This window comes from Polypterus senegalus, chromosome 5 (genome assembly GCF_016835505.1).
Source record: "Polypterus senegalus isolate Bchr_013 chromosome 5, ASM1683550v1, whole genome shotgun sequence".
Lineage (NCBI taxonomy): Eukaryota > Metazoa > Chordata > Cladistia > Polypteriformes > Polypteridae > Polypterus > Polypterus senegalus.
Genome location: NC_053158.1, coordinates 81,994,441 through 82,012,148, shown reverse-complemented (window position 1 = coordinate 82,012,148; position 17,708 = coordinate 81,994,441). Strand labels below are relative to the sequence as shown.

General features: G+C 38.0%; 1 protein-coding gene across 2 annotated transcripts in view; it reads left to right on the top strand.

Moving 5' to 3' along the window:
* myo10 (myosin X) overlaps nucleotides 1-17,708 on the top strand; it is a 408,709-nt gene that overhangs the window by 313,315 nt on the left and 77,686 nt on the right. For both annotated transcript variants that reach the window (XM_039754892.1, XM_039754893.1), the window contains exons 12-19: nucleotides 5,703-5,849; nucleotides 7,563-7,663; nucleotides 9,006-9,072; nucleotides 9,664-9,756; nucleotides 10,084-10,152; nucleotides 10,454-10,536; nucleotides 10,835-10,943; nucleotides 11,929-12,009. In XM_039754892.1, the coding sequence (XP_039610826.1) occupies nucleotides 5,703-5,849; nucleotides 7,563-7,663; nucleotides 9,006-9,072; nucleotides 9,664-9,756; nucleotides 10,084-10,152; nucleotides 10,454-10,536; nucleotides 10,835-10,943; nucleotides 11,929-12,009 (750 nt within the window). The remainder of the gene's footprint in view (nucleotides 1-5,702; nucleotides 5,850-7,562; nucleotides 7,664-9,005; nucleotides 9,073-9,663; nucleotides 9,757-10,083; nucleotides 10,153-10,453; nucleotides 10,537-10,834; nucleotides 10,944-11,928; nucleotides 12,010-17,708) is intronic.

Here is a 17,708-nt window from a genome sequence, read left to right as displayed (position 1 = left end):
TTAATTTAAGTAATTATGAGGTATTTTGCATGGGTTTCATGTATTCATTACAGGCATGTGAAGTATCCTGGTTCCTCTTTTTGGCTTTGGTCATGTAACTATCGCCATGCACAGAAAATCCTTTTTTTGCGGAGGAGTGTCATAAGTTCTGCATGCAACACACCACAAACAAAAAAGCCAAAGTAATAATAGTTAAGCTTACAAAGCCATGTTAAATACAAACTTACATGTAGTAGCACTTGGAAATTTTAATCTATGTTCAAATATATTTCAGTATTTACTTATTTTAGAGTGGACCATGTGATGGACTTGCACACAGTCCAAGGTTGGTCATGCCTTGTACTCAAAGTTGTCCTCATTGATTCTAGTCCCCACAACCCAGAATGGAATTAAGTGGGTTTGAGAATGATATACTGTAAATTAGGTATCATTCTTAAAGGGAAAATACAAATCTATCCTTGTCACAAATTCTTTAGTGTTAAACGTATATGAACATAAACATTTTATTGCTTTATAGACTTCAGTTTATATATTTTAAAAAGATGTAAAATTATACTTGGTTTTGTTTAGTTAATTTCTAAATAGCAGCAGCAGAGATGCTGCCTGGGGTGGAGTAAAGCAGTCACTAAATAAATTTCCCAGGGAGAAACAGTTTTCACCTTAAACCAAAATTTCACTGATTAAACCCACCATACAGAGCAACTTTGCCTACCTATACTAAACAGGTTCCAAAAACATCTCCTAGGGAAAATATTTCTGAATTAAACAGCCTTTGATCTCACCATGTACAAATGGGAAATCTTTACAACATCTGGCAAAGAGTGATCCATTGGTGTAAATTTGCATACAGAAGAAACACACTTTTTATACTGTATATTAGGTTTTATAGTATACTGTATATTAGATTAACAGGCTTAGGGCTTTGCAAATTTTTTTTCAGTTACTGACATTTTCTGTTCAGTAACTGAAATATGTACTACTTAAAATCAATACTAAATATTTTTGTTTACACAAAAATTCTTAAAGCTCCTTTTTGTTACATTCCACTTTTAAAATCTGTTTTTTCAACAAATTGCTTGGTCAAGTTTCATATTTGCTGTTGTTTAAGGTTTATGTTTCTCTCAAGATTTTGTAGAGGAGGTTAATAACACATAATGGAAAGCAATATTTAATAGACAGGTTAAATTCAAATTTTAAATAATATCACGTAAGGTCGGAGTGCATACACTGGTACAGTACAGTGCATTGCCGCATCCACCACACGACAAAACAGGTTGGGATCCTGGTTGGCAACCCCCAGGCAGACATATGGTCCAGTCTCACCCCCCCAGAAATGCCCATCTATCTTCCACAGCCAGGTCATACGTGGGTGATCCCTTGGCCTGGTCCAGCTGCTCAGGTCCTCAACAGTGAGGATCCTGTGAGTCTGATCACCCTTGAGGAAATCATGCCACATGGCTATAGTTCCGTAACTGATCCTTCCTCACAATGCCAGCAATGTGCCACATTAGGGACTCCGTGTGCAACTGCTCATGCAACACAAAGTCAAATGAGCAGTACATGTTCTAATGTTCTACCCAAGGATTCTCAGAAGAGACACAGTACCAAAGGAATCCAGTCTTTGTCTCAGGTCACTGGATGGCATCCATGTTTCGCAACCATATAGCAAAACGGACAGCACTAGGACTCTAAAAACCTAGACCTTCGTCCTTTTTCAAGGATATCAGGAACGCAACAAACCCCTTTTCAGTGACCCAATGATGACCCCTAACATGATTACCACCACTCTTGAGAAGTTCAGCCCTGATATCACAGACCCCTGCAGCCTTCTCTGCCTTTAGCTGATTCACCACTTGTGCAATCTCGGTGAGACTGGTTGGTTCACAGCTAATTGGAGGTTCTGTCCCAAGAACCATGGACCTAGAGATGTTCAATGTCCTACCCAGATGATGGGCATTAAACAGCTGCTCAAAGTTGCCAGCCCAGCAGGGCACAATTGCAGTGTTCCATCAGCCGCACTGACTGCAAGTCTTCGAGAAACAGATTCAGTTGTATGTAATGCTTTGATTCCTCTATTAACAGGACGAGAGTGACTAGACTATAAATGGTTTGTCACCTGCTCACGGATTCCCCTAACAAACACCTCCTTATCTGTCCTCAGAGCCCTCGCAGCCATCCTTCTCAGTTCCAGGTACAGATTGATGTTGCCATCAAGCCCTGCAAGATGAACACTTCCTTTTGGGCACACTGGTAACACCAACACAACCCTCAGCTAATTTCAGGGTCAGCAATTGCACCCAAGTCCATAACTTCCTCACACAGACTGCGTACAAACTCGTTAGAAACAGTCTGATCTTGAAGTCTGGTCAGGTCTAGCCACATTCTCCTAGAAGGTGGACCTATGCTGGATCTTCAGAGTAGCAACAAGAAGTCTGTGGTCAGAATTCACAAATTGGGCACTTCTCTAGACCCTGCAGTTTTGTAAGAGCCTTCAGCATCTTCTCAAAAGGACATGATCAGTCTCCTTCACCAGACCTCCAATCGATCTCCTTCACCAGGCCACTACTGTCGGAGTACCAAGTCCAATGATGTGGCTCAGTGCGGTAGAACCAGGATCAAGCGATCCACAGCCCTAATCTTTTGCAAAATCAAGGAACATGGATCCACTTTCACCATGGTCACCAGACCCATGGGGACCGACACAATTCTCATAGCCAGCCCTGTCAGCGGAAGTGATTGCATTGAAATTACCCATGACCAGAGGAGTGTCGCCACAGGGGCACCCATTAACCACCGAGCGAAGTTGTGATTAAAATGTTTCCCTCACCGAGCCATCACTCGCCATGGTCGGAGCATACAATGAGGCAACAGACAAGGGACCCAGAGAGTGCCTTAATCTAAGTCTCTTAATACACTCATTGAAAGGAGTGACATTGAACACGATCTGCCACAGGAACAGCTGCTCCCTGAGTATGACAGCCATCAGAGCAACAAACCAATAAAGGGTGTACACACCTACAGAGTTCTGACCAATCCCAGGTCTGCGCACCTCAATAGTGCCACCACAGAAATGCTGAGTTTACAAAGCTCCTCCGACAGCAGAGGAAGATGATCATCATGCCGGAGAGACAAGACAGTCCCTGCGTCTACCTGGATGGGCTGCCTCAAACTGGGACCCAAGTGCTGCCATGCAGTGGATGACGCTTCAGCACCACACAAGTTCCGATCACCAACATGCCTGACTGCATTGGCTCTCAACTGGATTTGACTCTTCTGGGAATGAGGCTTCCGAGGGCTTTCCCCTATACCTTTCATAAAGTGTGCAGCCTTCCTATAGGCTGCTACAGTAGAGCTACTCCCATGGAGAGCAGAAAGGAATCCTGTCTGTCATTTTGGAGCTCTGTGAAGTTTTTTATGGTGGCTAGAGTGCCAATCCTGCCACCAACCCCCACCCCCAAGACTTCCTTGCAAGTTGGAGGACCGTTTGCAGGGCGCAAGCAGTTCAACATCATACTCAGGACAGTTAGTTTTTTTTTTATTTTGACCCAACTTAAATATTTATTACCTTCATGACATCAAACTTGTCAATTAAAAATTATTATTATTAAAAAATGTAATCAATTCAGAATTGATAATACATAGATACTAAATAAAGAAAAAGTTACAATGATACAGTGCATAAAAACGCAGAGATAGCCAAGAAAAAGTTCTGCATGTTATAGCATCAAACAAGACTGTAATAAATATACTAAGATAAATATCAGTAGAGGGAAAACTATGTCAATGTTTGGTTAAAGATTTTTTTATGTTAAATTATTCAAATATCTGGAGCAAAATAAAGTAATGGGCTACAAAGGTTTTATACCTGTGAGTTGAGTTAGACAAAGATGAGCATAATCTAATCACTGATTTCTGCTTGGAGCTTAAAAACTAACTAAATCTGCTAAATAAGTCAATGAATTGCAATATAAATCCAGTATCTTCAGTTAGTGGCCAGTAGGCAGATCTGAATTCTTTCCGTGTGAGTTCAGTACAACTGTCCATTTCAAACCAACTCTGTTCTGTATTTCATTGCAGCAGAATGAAATAATAACAGCAGATTTTGTAATTTTAGAAGAGTCTTGTGTAGTCATTTCTCAACATTTGTGCACTTACCATTTTATATTTGCTTAAAGTAAGTGTTGCTAGCTTAGCAAGTGAATAGAGGTTAATTTAGTAGCGGGTATTCCATTTAAAAAGAGTTTATTTTGCATTAACATTTAACGCCTCTGAAATGTGAGGAAACCTAGGTGAAAATCTGTATGGGAATGGAGCTATGTGTGCTGGAGCAGCATAAAATGAGCTGAGCTGAACTGAATGGTAGTATGACCTGAAAAAGAACGAGAAGATTGAAAACTCTTAGTCATGGCAAATTCCCAGAGGAGTTTTGAGGACTTTATCGGGCAACTCCCAAGACTGACAATGGAAGTTAGCCTAGGTTTCCATCAAAAAATAGTTAACAAACTGTTGTGACTGACAAAGGTACCCATTTTACATATTTACTAAATTTATAAATTTATCACCACTAGAAAGCTGAGCTGTGTGTCTCTGTATAAAGCGCTTCTGTTAGCAAGTTAAATGTCTTATCATTAGATTTGCCTCATACATTACAAACTAGGTTTGCCACATATATGTATGTCCAATATGGAGATTTAGAAATGTTAACTTAAGTTTTTATTTTGTAAGAACCCGTGGACTAGCCAAAGGTACATAGATAGCCATGTGCTTGACATATGCCTCATTTAAATGCATGATGCTGCAACATTAAATGATTGAATTTCACAGCTGACTGATCGCATCATTACACTGTTGAGGCAAGCCTGAACAATATTTTTTATTTCTGAACTAATTACATAGTGGGGGAAAAATGCCTGGAAAGAGGTATGGGATTTTCCTGTTTTAAGTTAAACTAGTACATTATTCCTTTTATCTCATGCTGAAGTTCATGCCCTGGCCCTAAACTAATTTAAACAATATTTATTAAGCTAAATTGTTCAGTGAGTGGCAAGTTAAAATAAAGCAGCGAAGGAGTATTAGGCCAGATTGTTTAAAGAGCTTTAACTTTTTATTGCTAATAGCTGAAAGGCCTATTTAACCTAACCTACAAATGCGACAATGCCCTCACTGCAAAGGAAAAAAAAAAAAAAGTCAAGGGGTGGTGTTGGATCAGAACCAGCTGCATATTCTAAAAATCATTGAACAGGAAACACCTTCACAATTATGTACTCAATAGTTAATTAGCTAGGTATGTGTTAGTGAGGTGTCAGAGATTTTTAGTGCTTCATGGGTTACATTGAAAATAGTCTAACGAAGGGAATAAACCAAAAAACGCTACCGCACCCCATGGATTTTTGTTTATACTGTACTGTGTGCAGCAAGGCATGGATGTAGCTGGATCATTGCAACTCCATTGTTTGAATTTTAGGTTCTGCAGTGAGGAACACATGGCCAAAAGTATAGACTCCAGCAAGTGTTTATCATTTCAACAAAAGCACAGCTCAAGAGCTTGCTACAGATTGTATTCATTCGGATTGGAAGATGTACATTATATATAAAAAAAACAATTAGCCTGTTTCCAAAAACACTACAAAAGTAATTGGAGTATCTTAAAGTTTGTATATTAAAATAGTTTTCAAAATTAAGGGTCTTTTCTACCCTTATAGGCAGTGGACTCTAGAGATTCAATGGCCATGGCACTTTATGCCCAATGCTTTACGTGGATTATTCAGATGCTCAACAGAAAGATTAAAGGAAAAGATGACTTTCGATCCATTGGAATTCTGGATATATTTGGATTTGAAAACTTTGAGGTAGGTAACCTTAGATTAATTTTGCATATGTTATTGTATATTTATTATTTCAGTGTTTGAGGCAGGCTGGGCCCAAATGTGAGAATCTGCTTTTCTTCATGTAACTGTTCTTTTACAAAATTTTTGTCGCCTGAATAATTTGGCAAATTTTTACTCTAACATGCTGTCTGAGAACACCTCCATTTAACATTTTTCAACAGCATGTTGCCTTTGGTTTCTTATAAACATGTAATTTAACCCAGCGTTTCTCAACCTTTAAGTATTTGCGACCCGAGTTTTCATAACAGTTTTAATCGCGCCCTCCTTTTTTGAAAGGAGCGCACTAATACCAATTTGTTCTTTTTTAATTAATGATATATCATGGATGCATATTTTATTATACCTACTTAACTTTTATCGACATTTATCTAACTCTATATTTATTTTTCTAGTATCAGAATGTAGCTTAAGTTAATTTGTTTTGGTTTCAATAGATGTATTTTTCATATTTGTGATTCTTGTTTTCTTTTTTTCACATCTTCGCGCCCCCCTAGGGGGGCCTGCCCCACAGTTTGAGAACCACTGATTTAACCTAATTAGACTCTAAAATTAATTACTTTCCAATAAATGTATTAATTTGAGCAAATTTAAATAAAGGCAAACCTGTATTCATTTTTTAAACTATTTTTCAAAAAGGACCTTTGCATCAGTGGGTTGACTCTTGCTGCGGTCACTCCCATTCTCTAGTTCCAAAGGCTTCTCCCACAAAACATTGTCTTCACTGCAGTCAGGGCATTTGATATGCAGAATGTATTGAATCTGTGGATAACATTCTCTAAGCAAATTGCATCCCATGCCTGGAAAATAAGTTCACAGAGCTCCCAAACAGTGGACTTCTGAATTTTTTCAATAGGTGTCAATGCTGTGTATCTCTTGTGAATGGCTTGTTGACATCTGCATCCAATATTTGTAACTGGGATGACCTACTTCCTGGTATGAACTAAATCACCATTCATGTTACTCATTTGATTTTTCACAGATTCTGTTAAGTATCCACAGAAGTCATCTAAACCCAACATGTTCATCTTTTGGAGTACCCCTTGCTGTCTTCTCCATGTGCCCAATATATACTTGGCTTCCATCCAACTATTGTCCTCAGTATACACGGTTATCCCAACCAGCATTGTCTCTTTGGTTGCAATTGGAAATTAAAAAAAAAAAATTACAATCCAATGGGATTTTGACAACTTTCTGACTGAATTGTGAAAATTGTGAACAGTAGAAACTGAAAGTTTTATACCTAATAGATACTGTGTTCAACATTAAACACACTAGTCAAAGTTTCCATCAGAATTAAGTGTGTATTCTGAGTCAGAAAACCGTTTTACTTGATAGATATTGTGGTATTTGTTATCAACAAAGCTCCACAAAGGAGCTTCTATAACTTATGACATTAGAAATAGTTCAACGAAGGCTAAGCCGGAAGTTATGTCATAGAGTATAGCCAAGTTAAAAGGGGAGTTGAAAATGTGAAGAGCAGCGGTGAGATTTGAGAATTTGAGTTATATTTTGAATAATCAAAGTATACTGTTTTTATATGAATGTGTCAGCCCTCTAATTAATATGCAAATTTGTGTACCATTTACCATGTACATTGTGTCATCATGTTTAGTAGAATATTTGTATAATACAGGTTGCATTTAATGTTAAGAGTAATTTTTTTTTTATTTGCAGATTAATCGCTTTGAGCAATTCAACATTAACTATGCAAATGAGAAACTTCAGGAATATTTTAACAAGCATATTTTTTCATTGGAGCAACTGGAATATAATAAGTAAGGATTAGATAATAAAAATTTATACTTCATGTGACATGTTGCTTGTGGACGCTACTGTTATCCAAGCAGATTGCTGTTTATACACGTGTGCTTCATGTAAATCTGGAGGATTCCACCAGGTGGCAGTGCGAGATAACATCACAGTGAAAAAACATTTGGCTTTGCTGTGTCGTGAATTGCCCAAAACATCCATTAAATTCCAAGGACACCATGCCACAGTATTTCTAAAAAGGATGTATGTTTAATTATTACATCCATCAATCTAGGGACACACCAGTTCTAGCTAGCATCAGGTGTGAGGCACAAACAATCCCTGGATGAGGCATCAGCTCAACGCAAGGTGATTACAAGCACACACATACACTAAGGTCATTTTAGTATCACCAAATCCCCAAACTTGCACGTCCTTAGAAGGAAACGGGAGAACACTGTGGAAACCCACATGGAAAACATGCAAACTTCAGGCAGTAAACACCAAGGACATGACTCCCTACTGTTTAATTATTAATAGTTTTAACTATTTAAATGAAGTTAATGATTTATCTGTAAAATGTAACATACATGCTTTAACACATTTAATCATGAAAGTGACATCAAGTATAAATCTAATGATTCTAAATTTTCAGAGCTGTAATATCATAAATTTAATGTGTGCTGTGTGGCAATCACTCCCTGCTGCTGCTGTCTGCACAGAAGGAAACCCCAGAAGGATGTGTGATTAACAACTGGGTCGCTTTTAAGATGATGTTTACGACGTCCTACTTTAATGACAAAATAAACTGTAAGATCTCAAAATCTCAATTTCCACTTCAGGCACAAAATAGACCTTTTTTGTTCACTGTGTCCATATTTTTTTTTCTCTGTGGCTCACATATGCTTCCGAACATTGTGATGCTGTTGTGAAGGTGCAAAAAAAAAAGATGGCACAGAAGATGGTATCTGAGTAAAATGTATTGCGTCATTATGATAGGGAATATGTGATGCTTCTATTGCCTTAGCAAGAAATAGATGAAGAAAAGCACCACAAATACATTTGTATGTCTGCTTTTAAGTTTAATGATTTGCTGTAGGATCTGCAAAACGGCTTGCTGTCACATATTTATAGTAAAGAAAGACTTGACATCATATTCCAACTGGAACACATTGTGCCCCCAGATTTTATTTATTTATTTATTTATTTATTTATTATTGCGCAACACATCAAGCTAATTTCTGAGGACACGCTAACAGGACGTGTCAAATAAACGCTGAGAACGCGTGAAAGCCATGATACGTGCATGTACACGTTCTGAGCATAAAGTGTAAACCGACCCTAACAGTAATTTTAATTATTTAATAGGGAAGGACTGGCCTGGGAAGATATCAACTGGATGGATAATGGGGAGTGCCTGGATCTAATTGAAAAGGTAAATGGTTGCGTCCCTGATACCATTCTTTTTATTTGTTATAAAAAATGAAAAGTAAAATTTATTGTAAATGTATTGTGTGTACCAAGAGAATTTTTGTTTCTGCCTGAATTGAACTTTTTGTCTAGCCTTTAGAAACCAGTTGGTGAAGGTGCATATTTAGACTGACATGCTTATTTTGTTACTTTTTAAACTGCTCATCATGTGTCAAATATTTGATGAAACCCATAAAAGGAAATTGTTTCCTTACTTCATTGAACCTACTAATCTTGGTAATAACATAAGGGTGAGGTTTGATATTTTTAATGAAGGAGAAAGTAACCAGCTGTTACTTGATTTCACATTGGATATATTTCTGTCCGCATGTACCCAAGGCCTCTACAGCCTTTCTGACCCTATCATAACCTTAAACAATGCCTTAAAATAGGTTATGTTCTCATGCAGGGTGTCCTAAAATAGCATGCTTAATATTTGGTTTTCAGTTCATATTGGAGTTATTCAGTTAGATTGCAGTCAAAGAGCAGTCATACATAGCACGGTACATTATATGACTTTTTACTCTGTTTTTTTTTTTATTCTTCTCTTCTTCAGAAACTGGGGTTGTTGGCTCTCATTAATGAGGAGAGTCACTTTCCAAAAGCTACTGATAGCACATTGCTTGAAAAACTCCATAGTCAGCATGCGGTAGGAAATCAACTAAAGAATACTTTTAATATATGTTTAAATACGTTTAAATACATGTTTTAGTTGTGTAAATATTGTTTTAATACTTACGCTTCAACAGTATGCCTACACTTTTAAGTAGAAAATTTATTAGTAATTGCTAGGCTTTGTATTATAAATGGTCAGAAACAAACTTAAATATATTTTTACAATTTATTTCTCAATTATAGCAATATATTTGTTTTTTTTTTCGAGTGAGTGTTCAAGGTCAACTTTATTTCAGTCCTCTGAGAAATTAAGTATATTGTCTTTAGTCGATAAATTAATATTTATTTTTTGCCTCTTTAGCAAAATCCATTCTATGTGAAACCTCGGGTCGCAGTTCATAATTTTGGGGTGAAACACTATGCTGGTGAGGTATGTAACCTAGGTTTGTTGTTGCATTTTTGTTTTTTCCTCCTTTCCTTTCTCTCCTGCAATTCCTTTAAATTATGTTAATACTGACAGCTGGAAAAATGTTATTTATATGTGTGTTTAATTTCCCATTTTAATTTTTGATACTTATATCAAGGGTGACTTTGGTTCTGCAGAACATATTTAACAAATGACAGCTTAAGAAGTTCTATTTGCATCTATTACTAATGGCTATCAGCATTACTAATTAATTTCAGAGATTCTTTCTGTAATACATTTCAAAATGTTTTTGCTACAAACTCAGGTTATATATGATGTGAGAGGTATCCTTGAGAAAAACAGAGACACCTTTAGGGACGATGTTCTTAATTTACTACGTGAAAGCAGGTACGTTTATAAGTCTTACAGGATCACTAGATCTCTTTGCTAAAGTAGGAAATAGTTTTAATGCTTTATGCCATTTTCTCTGAGCATTAAATGTTAAAATTGAGCCTTTTGATCACCTTTAAATTAATGAGTTTTTATTCAGTTTTGTGGTGTATATTGTATTCAATGTTTATAATAGTGGCTACATTAAAATGAGGCTGAGTAGCTTTATAGTACAGCAATATTGTGCTGTTGCTTAAAAATTGTATTTTGTTGGGTACAAAACCAAAAAGGACATAAATTTTGCTTTGTTTTTCAGGGTAGATTTCATATATGACCTCTTTGAGCATGTCTCAAGTCGAAACAATCAGGACACTCTGAAAACTGGCTCCAAGCATCGGAAGCCAACCGTGAGCTCACAGTTTAAGGTCAGTGTGGAACCAGGTATCATTGACCCTGAAAAAGTTTGAATTGCCAAGGATTTCAAGTGGAAAATTAAAATTTTATGTTGCAGTAAATTGACCTATTTGTAGTGAGATCAGCCTATGCTTTAGTTTAACTGGCTTTATTTATTTGATTATTTGTTTATTGCATATTAATTGTGTTTCCATGAAATGCCTCTGTGGTGTATATCCTGTGTGGAGAACAGCCCGGACACAGACAGGTAGACATGGTTCTTGAAGCACCACACACATTTATTTACAATATTTATAAAGGTGAAACACACACACAAACCCACTGCCACAGCACCAAAGTCCAGGCCTCTTCACAATGCCTCTCTCTGTCTTCTAACCGCCTCCACTCCTCTCCTCTGAGCTCCGTCCACTTCCACCTGACTCCAGCCATTGAATGGAGGGAGGCAGCCCCTTTTATACACACCCGGACGTGCTCCAGGTGCCTCCTGATTAGCTTCCGCTGGTACTCCCAAGTGTGGCGGAAGTACCGGCTGCGCACCCAGAAGCACTCCGGGTGTCCCTGGTCTTCAAGCCCACAGCACTTCTGGGTGTGGCGGAAGTGATGAGGCCCAGGCCTCCTCAGGCATTGGAGCACCCCCTGGCAGTGACCACGGGCCCCTATAGGGTTGAGCTTACAAGCTCTTCTCCCGTGGTCCCCAAAGCCACCAGAGCAGTTGCCCCCTCGTTGTCTGGATGAGGCGTAAGCCCTCTTCCGGTCCTCCTAGGCGTCCCAACTGGGTAGCACCCCCAGTCACTCACTACACCTGTGATCCAAAATAGACAACTATTTAGGGTAAGAGGCCCACCGAGGGATTGAATGGAGTAATCTGAAATATATTCAGATTCACATAGGATCTCAATAATATAGTAAAATATAGTAGAACATACTGCTGCATTGAGATGTATTTGTCATATTTGATTTTTATTCATATTTTAACATTTAAATTTCTATTTCTAGCATTCTCTCCATTCTCTCATGGCCACATTGAGTTCATCAAATCCATTTTTCATTCGCTGCATCAAACCAAATTCTGAGAAGGTACTACTAAAGTTTATGCTTAAATGTTACATAATGTATTACTGTAAAGTACAATTTTAGTGATTTTAATTGGTACTGTGATATGAGAGTGTAGTTGTTTTAGTTCCAATTGTTAATATCAGGGAGTGATATTATTTGATATTTTTGGGATTAAAAGTAATTGATGATGTATGATGATGATTTTTCTGCTTTTTAGCACACAAAATGCTTCTGTCCGGCTAGAGTAGTGCAAAAGAAAAATGCAATTTACACCTGGCCTCAAACTGCCCTTTCTTACTCTCACTAAATCTAGTACATGGCATTATTCTTTGAACTTAAAATAACCTGAGCAAATCTGCCAAGAGGAAGAATGGGGGAAAATGTTTGGCAAATTGAGATGAAGGTGTAATTGTTAACAAGAGTTATTTCCACCATATCTTTTAAACGTTTGTATCTACATCTTACTGTAAGTAGTCTTATATTTTGGCTTTTAAATTTTGAGTAAAATACCATTTTTATAAATGTGAAAGCATTATTTTATAAATTGAGTTCACCAAACTCATTTGGCATTGCAAAGTTCTCTCTAACAGATTTATTACTAAAGTGAAACTAAACAGGATTCTCATAGGAATCTCTGTTTATTTAGAATGGCAGAAAATCTACTAAATATAGCTTGTGATAATTTCATAAGCATTTTCCTGTTATCAGTGCAGGATTTGATACTGTAAACAAAGGTTGTCATTGGACTTTCAGATTTTGAAAAATTAAAATGCTGAGTTGGAAGGTAGAAATTTATGTCCCTTGGCCTTTGTAAATCAAAATGTGTTACTGTAATTAGATGTGTTCCACAGGACCTGCACTTGAACCTTTTTTTTTTTTTTGCAACACACTATTTTTAGTTTGGTCCTGGAGTATTCATTTTATGTTGACAATACACAGACTTTATGTATATGATATCTAAAAACAATGCTCACATATAGCACATTCATCTATGCAGGCAATACTACAGGGTATCTATCCTCAGGTTACGACACAGTTCCGTTCCTACAACAGTGATGTAACCCGAATTTTGGTGTAAGTCGAAACACACCCTAGCCTAAGTTACTTACCTATCCTAACACATTTGCAAAATCATAATCTAGAACATAAAAACACAACTAAGCCACAGAAAAAGGAAAAGGACATAAATACACTGTACTGAACACTGTACTGTAGTAAAAGAAAAAATGACAAAAAATAAGTGTAAAAAAATTCCTTACCTTTATTCCTTCTGATCTCTTTACAATGTGCAATTTCACTTCCATCATGATGGCATTCCTCTTCTTCGAAGCACTACCATCTGAAGACTCTGACTTTCGTTTAGTTGCCAAACAGAGCCACACAAATAGAACAGTTCCTCCGCATGCAACAAAACTAGTTTGCAAACTCCCTCACTCATACGCTGCGTTACTATGTATTCTTCCACTGCGCGCAACCAAACTAGTTTGACTACGTAGTCTGTAAGTACGACGCTAACAGCGTAAACCAAAACACTCATGTCTCAATTTTTTTTAAGTTTTTATGGGAGTGAGCGTTGTAAACTCGAAATGTATGTCGAAACGTTGTAACCCGAGGTCTCCCTGTATTTAAAGCAAAACAGCTGTAGGATAAAGACTTTTTATTGATTGATCCTAAAGGACTGTTTAAAATGCTTTTTCCAGTGTTGCTTTAAATGATAAACTAATTGCTCCTGCCTTTACTACAAGGAATATGGGAATAGTATTTGATTCTGGTTTTACTTTTAGAGGTATATTTCTAAAACTGTCATTTTTTTTTTCTTCCAGCTAAAAATATGTTGCTCAGAATCACAACCATCACTTTCTTTAACAGATAATCTACTGTAGTATATGCATTTTGTTATTACTTGGTTAGATAAAGTCCTGTAAACAACACTTAATAGTTATCTAGCCTACTTGAACGTTATCTACTTCAGATAGGTAAATAACCAAATGTTCTGATACATACAACTTGAATATACTATACATGTGCTTCTCAAGCTGCATTGGCCTTGGATTCTGCTAATGACATGTAGAGTTCTTCATAGTGCTTGTTCAGTATGTATTTTTCAGCTTATTCATCCTAGTCAGTGGGATTCTATGACTTCAGTTGTCTTGCAATTCCACATAACATGCTCTGTGACTTTTAGGTCTTTTTTTTTTTCTTTATAGCTTCCCAACTTTGGAATGCACTCTCAGTATAAAAAATAGCTTGCTTAAGTTTTCATTTTGGCTGTTTTCGATCATTATTTACACTGTATCATATTCCTTTTTAAAAAATTTCAGTTCTGATATAGTGGGTCTTCAGCTTTAAAAGGATGGCCAGTGTTTAAATAATCACAGCACTCGTGGCTTTAAGGAGGGTGCGTGGTAGTCTGGCGGGAACGGTTCCCGGGAGCAATGTGGCCGTTTCCGCACTGAAGTGCACAGGTGCGGGATCGCATGTATCCATAATTGATGCCAGGATATGCTAATCGCCACACCTGTGCCATGTCCCCATTTAAAAAGGAGAAGCATGAGTGCGGAAGGGGGGAAATAAAGGAGAAAAAAGAATCAAAAGATGGAAACAGATGGAAGTTAAAGAGAGAAGAAGGCAGGAGGCATTAAGCACCGGTGCACAAGTGAGAGCAGGCTCACTGGATAGCAGGCAGCTGGGAAGAGAGCCCCTTCGGAGGAGTGTTTGGCTGACACTTGGTGGGGGCAATAGGAAGTGGTTGCACCAGCTGAGCAGTTACAAGGAGCTGGAGCATCTGGGAATATGAACGACTCCCCGGGTTAGGCCGAGAAGGCAGTGGGAGTCAAGGAGACTTGGGAGGGAGAGCCCCAGTGTGAGCACCCTGATCTCTGGGGACCCAAGTCTCAGTCTGGTGGGATGCTCTATATGTAGCCAGGAGACGGAAGGCAACCAGACCAATTGGAGATCAGCTGCATCTCTGAATAGGGCGACTCCACTGTTGCAAAGCCCATTGGGATAAGCAGGGGGGCCACCAGCTAAAAGAAGGTGACACCGAGTTTTTAAAAAGGGACTGTTTCCAGCCTATTGATTTTAACCTCGTTTTTATGGATGTATTTATGGGATTATTTTAACCTAATCTTTTTTCACCCGTTTTTATGGGTTATTTATTTATGGTCATTTTTGAACACTGCACTATTTATTTGGACATTTGTTTTTTTTTTTTTGATAAATGCATTAACACTTTTACGCTATCCCTTTGCTCCCAGTGTAATTTGTCCTAATTCCTCAGCTCATCCGGTTACATTACTGACGGTGTTGGGTTCAAGAGGCTTCTAAAACAAGAAGAAGGAGCAGGACCCGTACCATCACATTACTTTGATGCTTTGCACTGTGAGTTTAGCAAAAGCTCACAATAAAACCTAAAAATTATATATATTTTTGGACCAGTTAAATGTTACAAAAGTGAGCATTCTCATTTTCTGCTTGTATATGTTTTTTTTTTCCCTTTCATTCATTATTAAACTGAACTATATTTTGATAAATCCGCTTTACTTTTTGAGAATTTTGAATATCTGGATTGGCCTCATATGATTTGAGTGTAGTTGTATTCATGTTAATGTGCCCTGTGATGGACAGGTGCACTGTTGATGGTTGGTTACATTGTTATGTAATGCTGTTATGATAAGGACCTTGAACTGAATGGATGGATGAATGAATTAGCCCCTTCCTCACATTGCATTCATGACTATAGAAAATAAAACCCTGGGTCTCTTAAAGCAGACACACCCTTTGTTGGAGAGGTATACTTGGTTACTCTGATCAAAAATGCAAAAAGCACTACTTGAAAATATTTATTTAACACTAGAATTACCAGATTCTACGAAAAAACTTGTAGATCCGTCCGACCTTAAATCGCTTCTTAAAACCATTCTCACCTCTTCGCCAGCCTCCTTTGTCCTGTAAATGTGCCGATAAAAACAAACTGCAGGCAGCCGGCTATTCCTTCCCCCCACTGACTTAGAACGTGCACGAACTTCTCCCAGCTCATGCCTTGATTGATTATCTGGGAGTGAGGTGGAGTTTTAGAGTGGAAATAATAGATTGTTATTTGGTACACACGCATTTCATGTGTGTTCCATTTCTACAGTAATCTGTGTAAACACATTGTTAAAACAGAAACTCTTTCATATTTTAGTAATAAATGTTACAAAATGTAGGCATAAAGTATAAAATGTATGAATCCTGAAGTCCAAAGATCAAATAAACACTTTCACCAAAGGTTCAAGAATGTCACTACAGCTTCCGTGGTGTATCGGTAAGATTTAGTCACTCAAGGCACAGCAGACTTGCTCTACCTTAGAGACCAGAGTTCGATTCCCTGCTGGGGAGAAAATTTTTTTTTTTTCTTTTTAAACCTTCGCCGTTCTGCCTACATGAACTCCCTGTCTGTCTATATAGTAATAATAGTAATTTTATTATTATATAGCAACTTCTCTGTCTGCCTATCATATAGTGCCTATCTATCTATACAGGGAGTGCGGAATTATTAGGCAAGTGAGTATTTTGACCATATCATCATTTTGAATGCGTATATTCCAACTCCAAGCTGTATTAACTTGAATGCTTATTGGATTTAAGCACGTCAGGTGATGTGTATTTGTGTAATGAGGGAGGGTGTGGCCTAAGGAGATCAACACCCTATATCAAGGTGTGCAGAATTATTAGGCAGCTAGTTTTCCTCAGGCAAAATGGGCCAAAAAAGAGATTTAACTGACTCTGAAAAGTCAAAAATTGTAAAACGTCTTTCAGAGGGATGCAGCACTTTTGGAATTGCTAAGATATTGGTGTGTGATCACAGAACCATCAAACATTTTGTTGCAAATAGTCAACAGGGTCGCAAGAAACGTGTTGAGAACAAAAGACGCAAATTAGCTGCCAAAGATTTGAGAAGAATCAAACGTGAAGCTACCAGGAACCCATTATCCTCCAGTACTTTCATATTCCAGAGCTGCAACCTACCTGGAGTGCCCAGAAGTACAAGGTGTTCAGTGCTCAAAGACATGGCCAAGGTAAGGAGGGCTGAAACCCAACCACCACTGAACAAGAAACATAAGTTGAAACGTCAAAACTGGGCCAAGAAATATCTGAAGACATTTTTTTTAAAGGTTTTATGGACCGATGAGATGAGAGTGACTCTTGATGGACCAGATGGATGGACCTGTGGATCAGTAATGGGCACAGAGCTCCACTCCAACGTGGAGGTGGGGTACTGGTATGAGCTGGTATTTTTAAAGATGAGCTAGTTGGACCTTTTTGCATTGAAGATGAACTCAAAATCAACTCCCAAACCTACTGCCAGTTTTTCGAAGACACTTTCTTCAAACAGTGATACAGGAAAAAGACCATGATTTTTATGCAGGCCAATGCTCCATCACTTGCATCGAAGTTCTCCGCTGCGTGGCCAGCTAGTAAAGGCCTTAAAGATGCAGGAATAATGACATGGCCCCTTCCTCATCTGACCTAAACCCTATCGAGAACTTGTGGGCACTTCTTAAACGCTAGATTTACGGGGGAGAAAAACAATACACCTCTCTGAAGAGTGTCTGGGAGGCTGTAGTCACTGCTCCACAAAAAGCTGATCGTCAACAGATCAAGAAACTGACAGACTCCATGAATGGAAAGGCTTATCACTGTTATTGGAAAGAAGGGTGGCTATATTGGTCATTGAT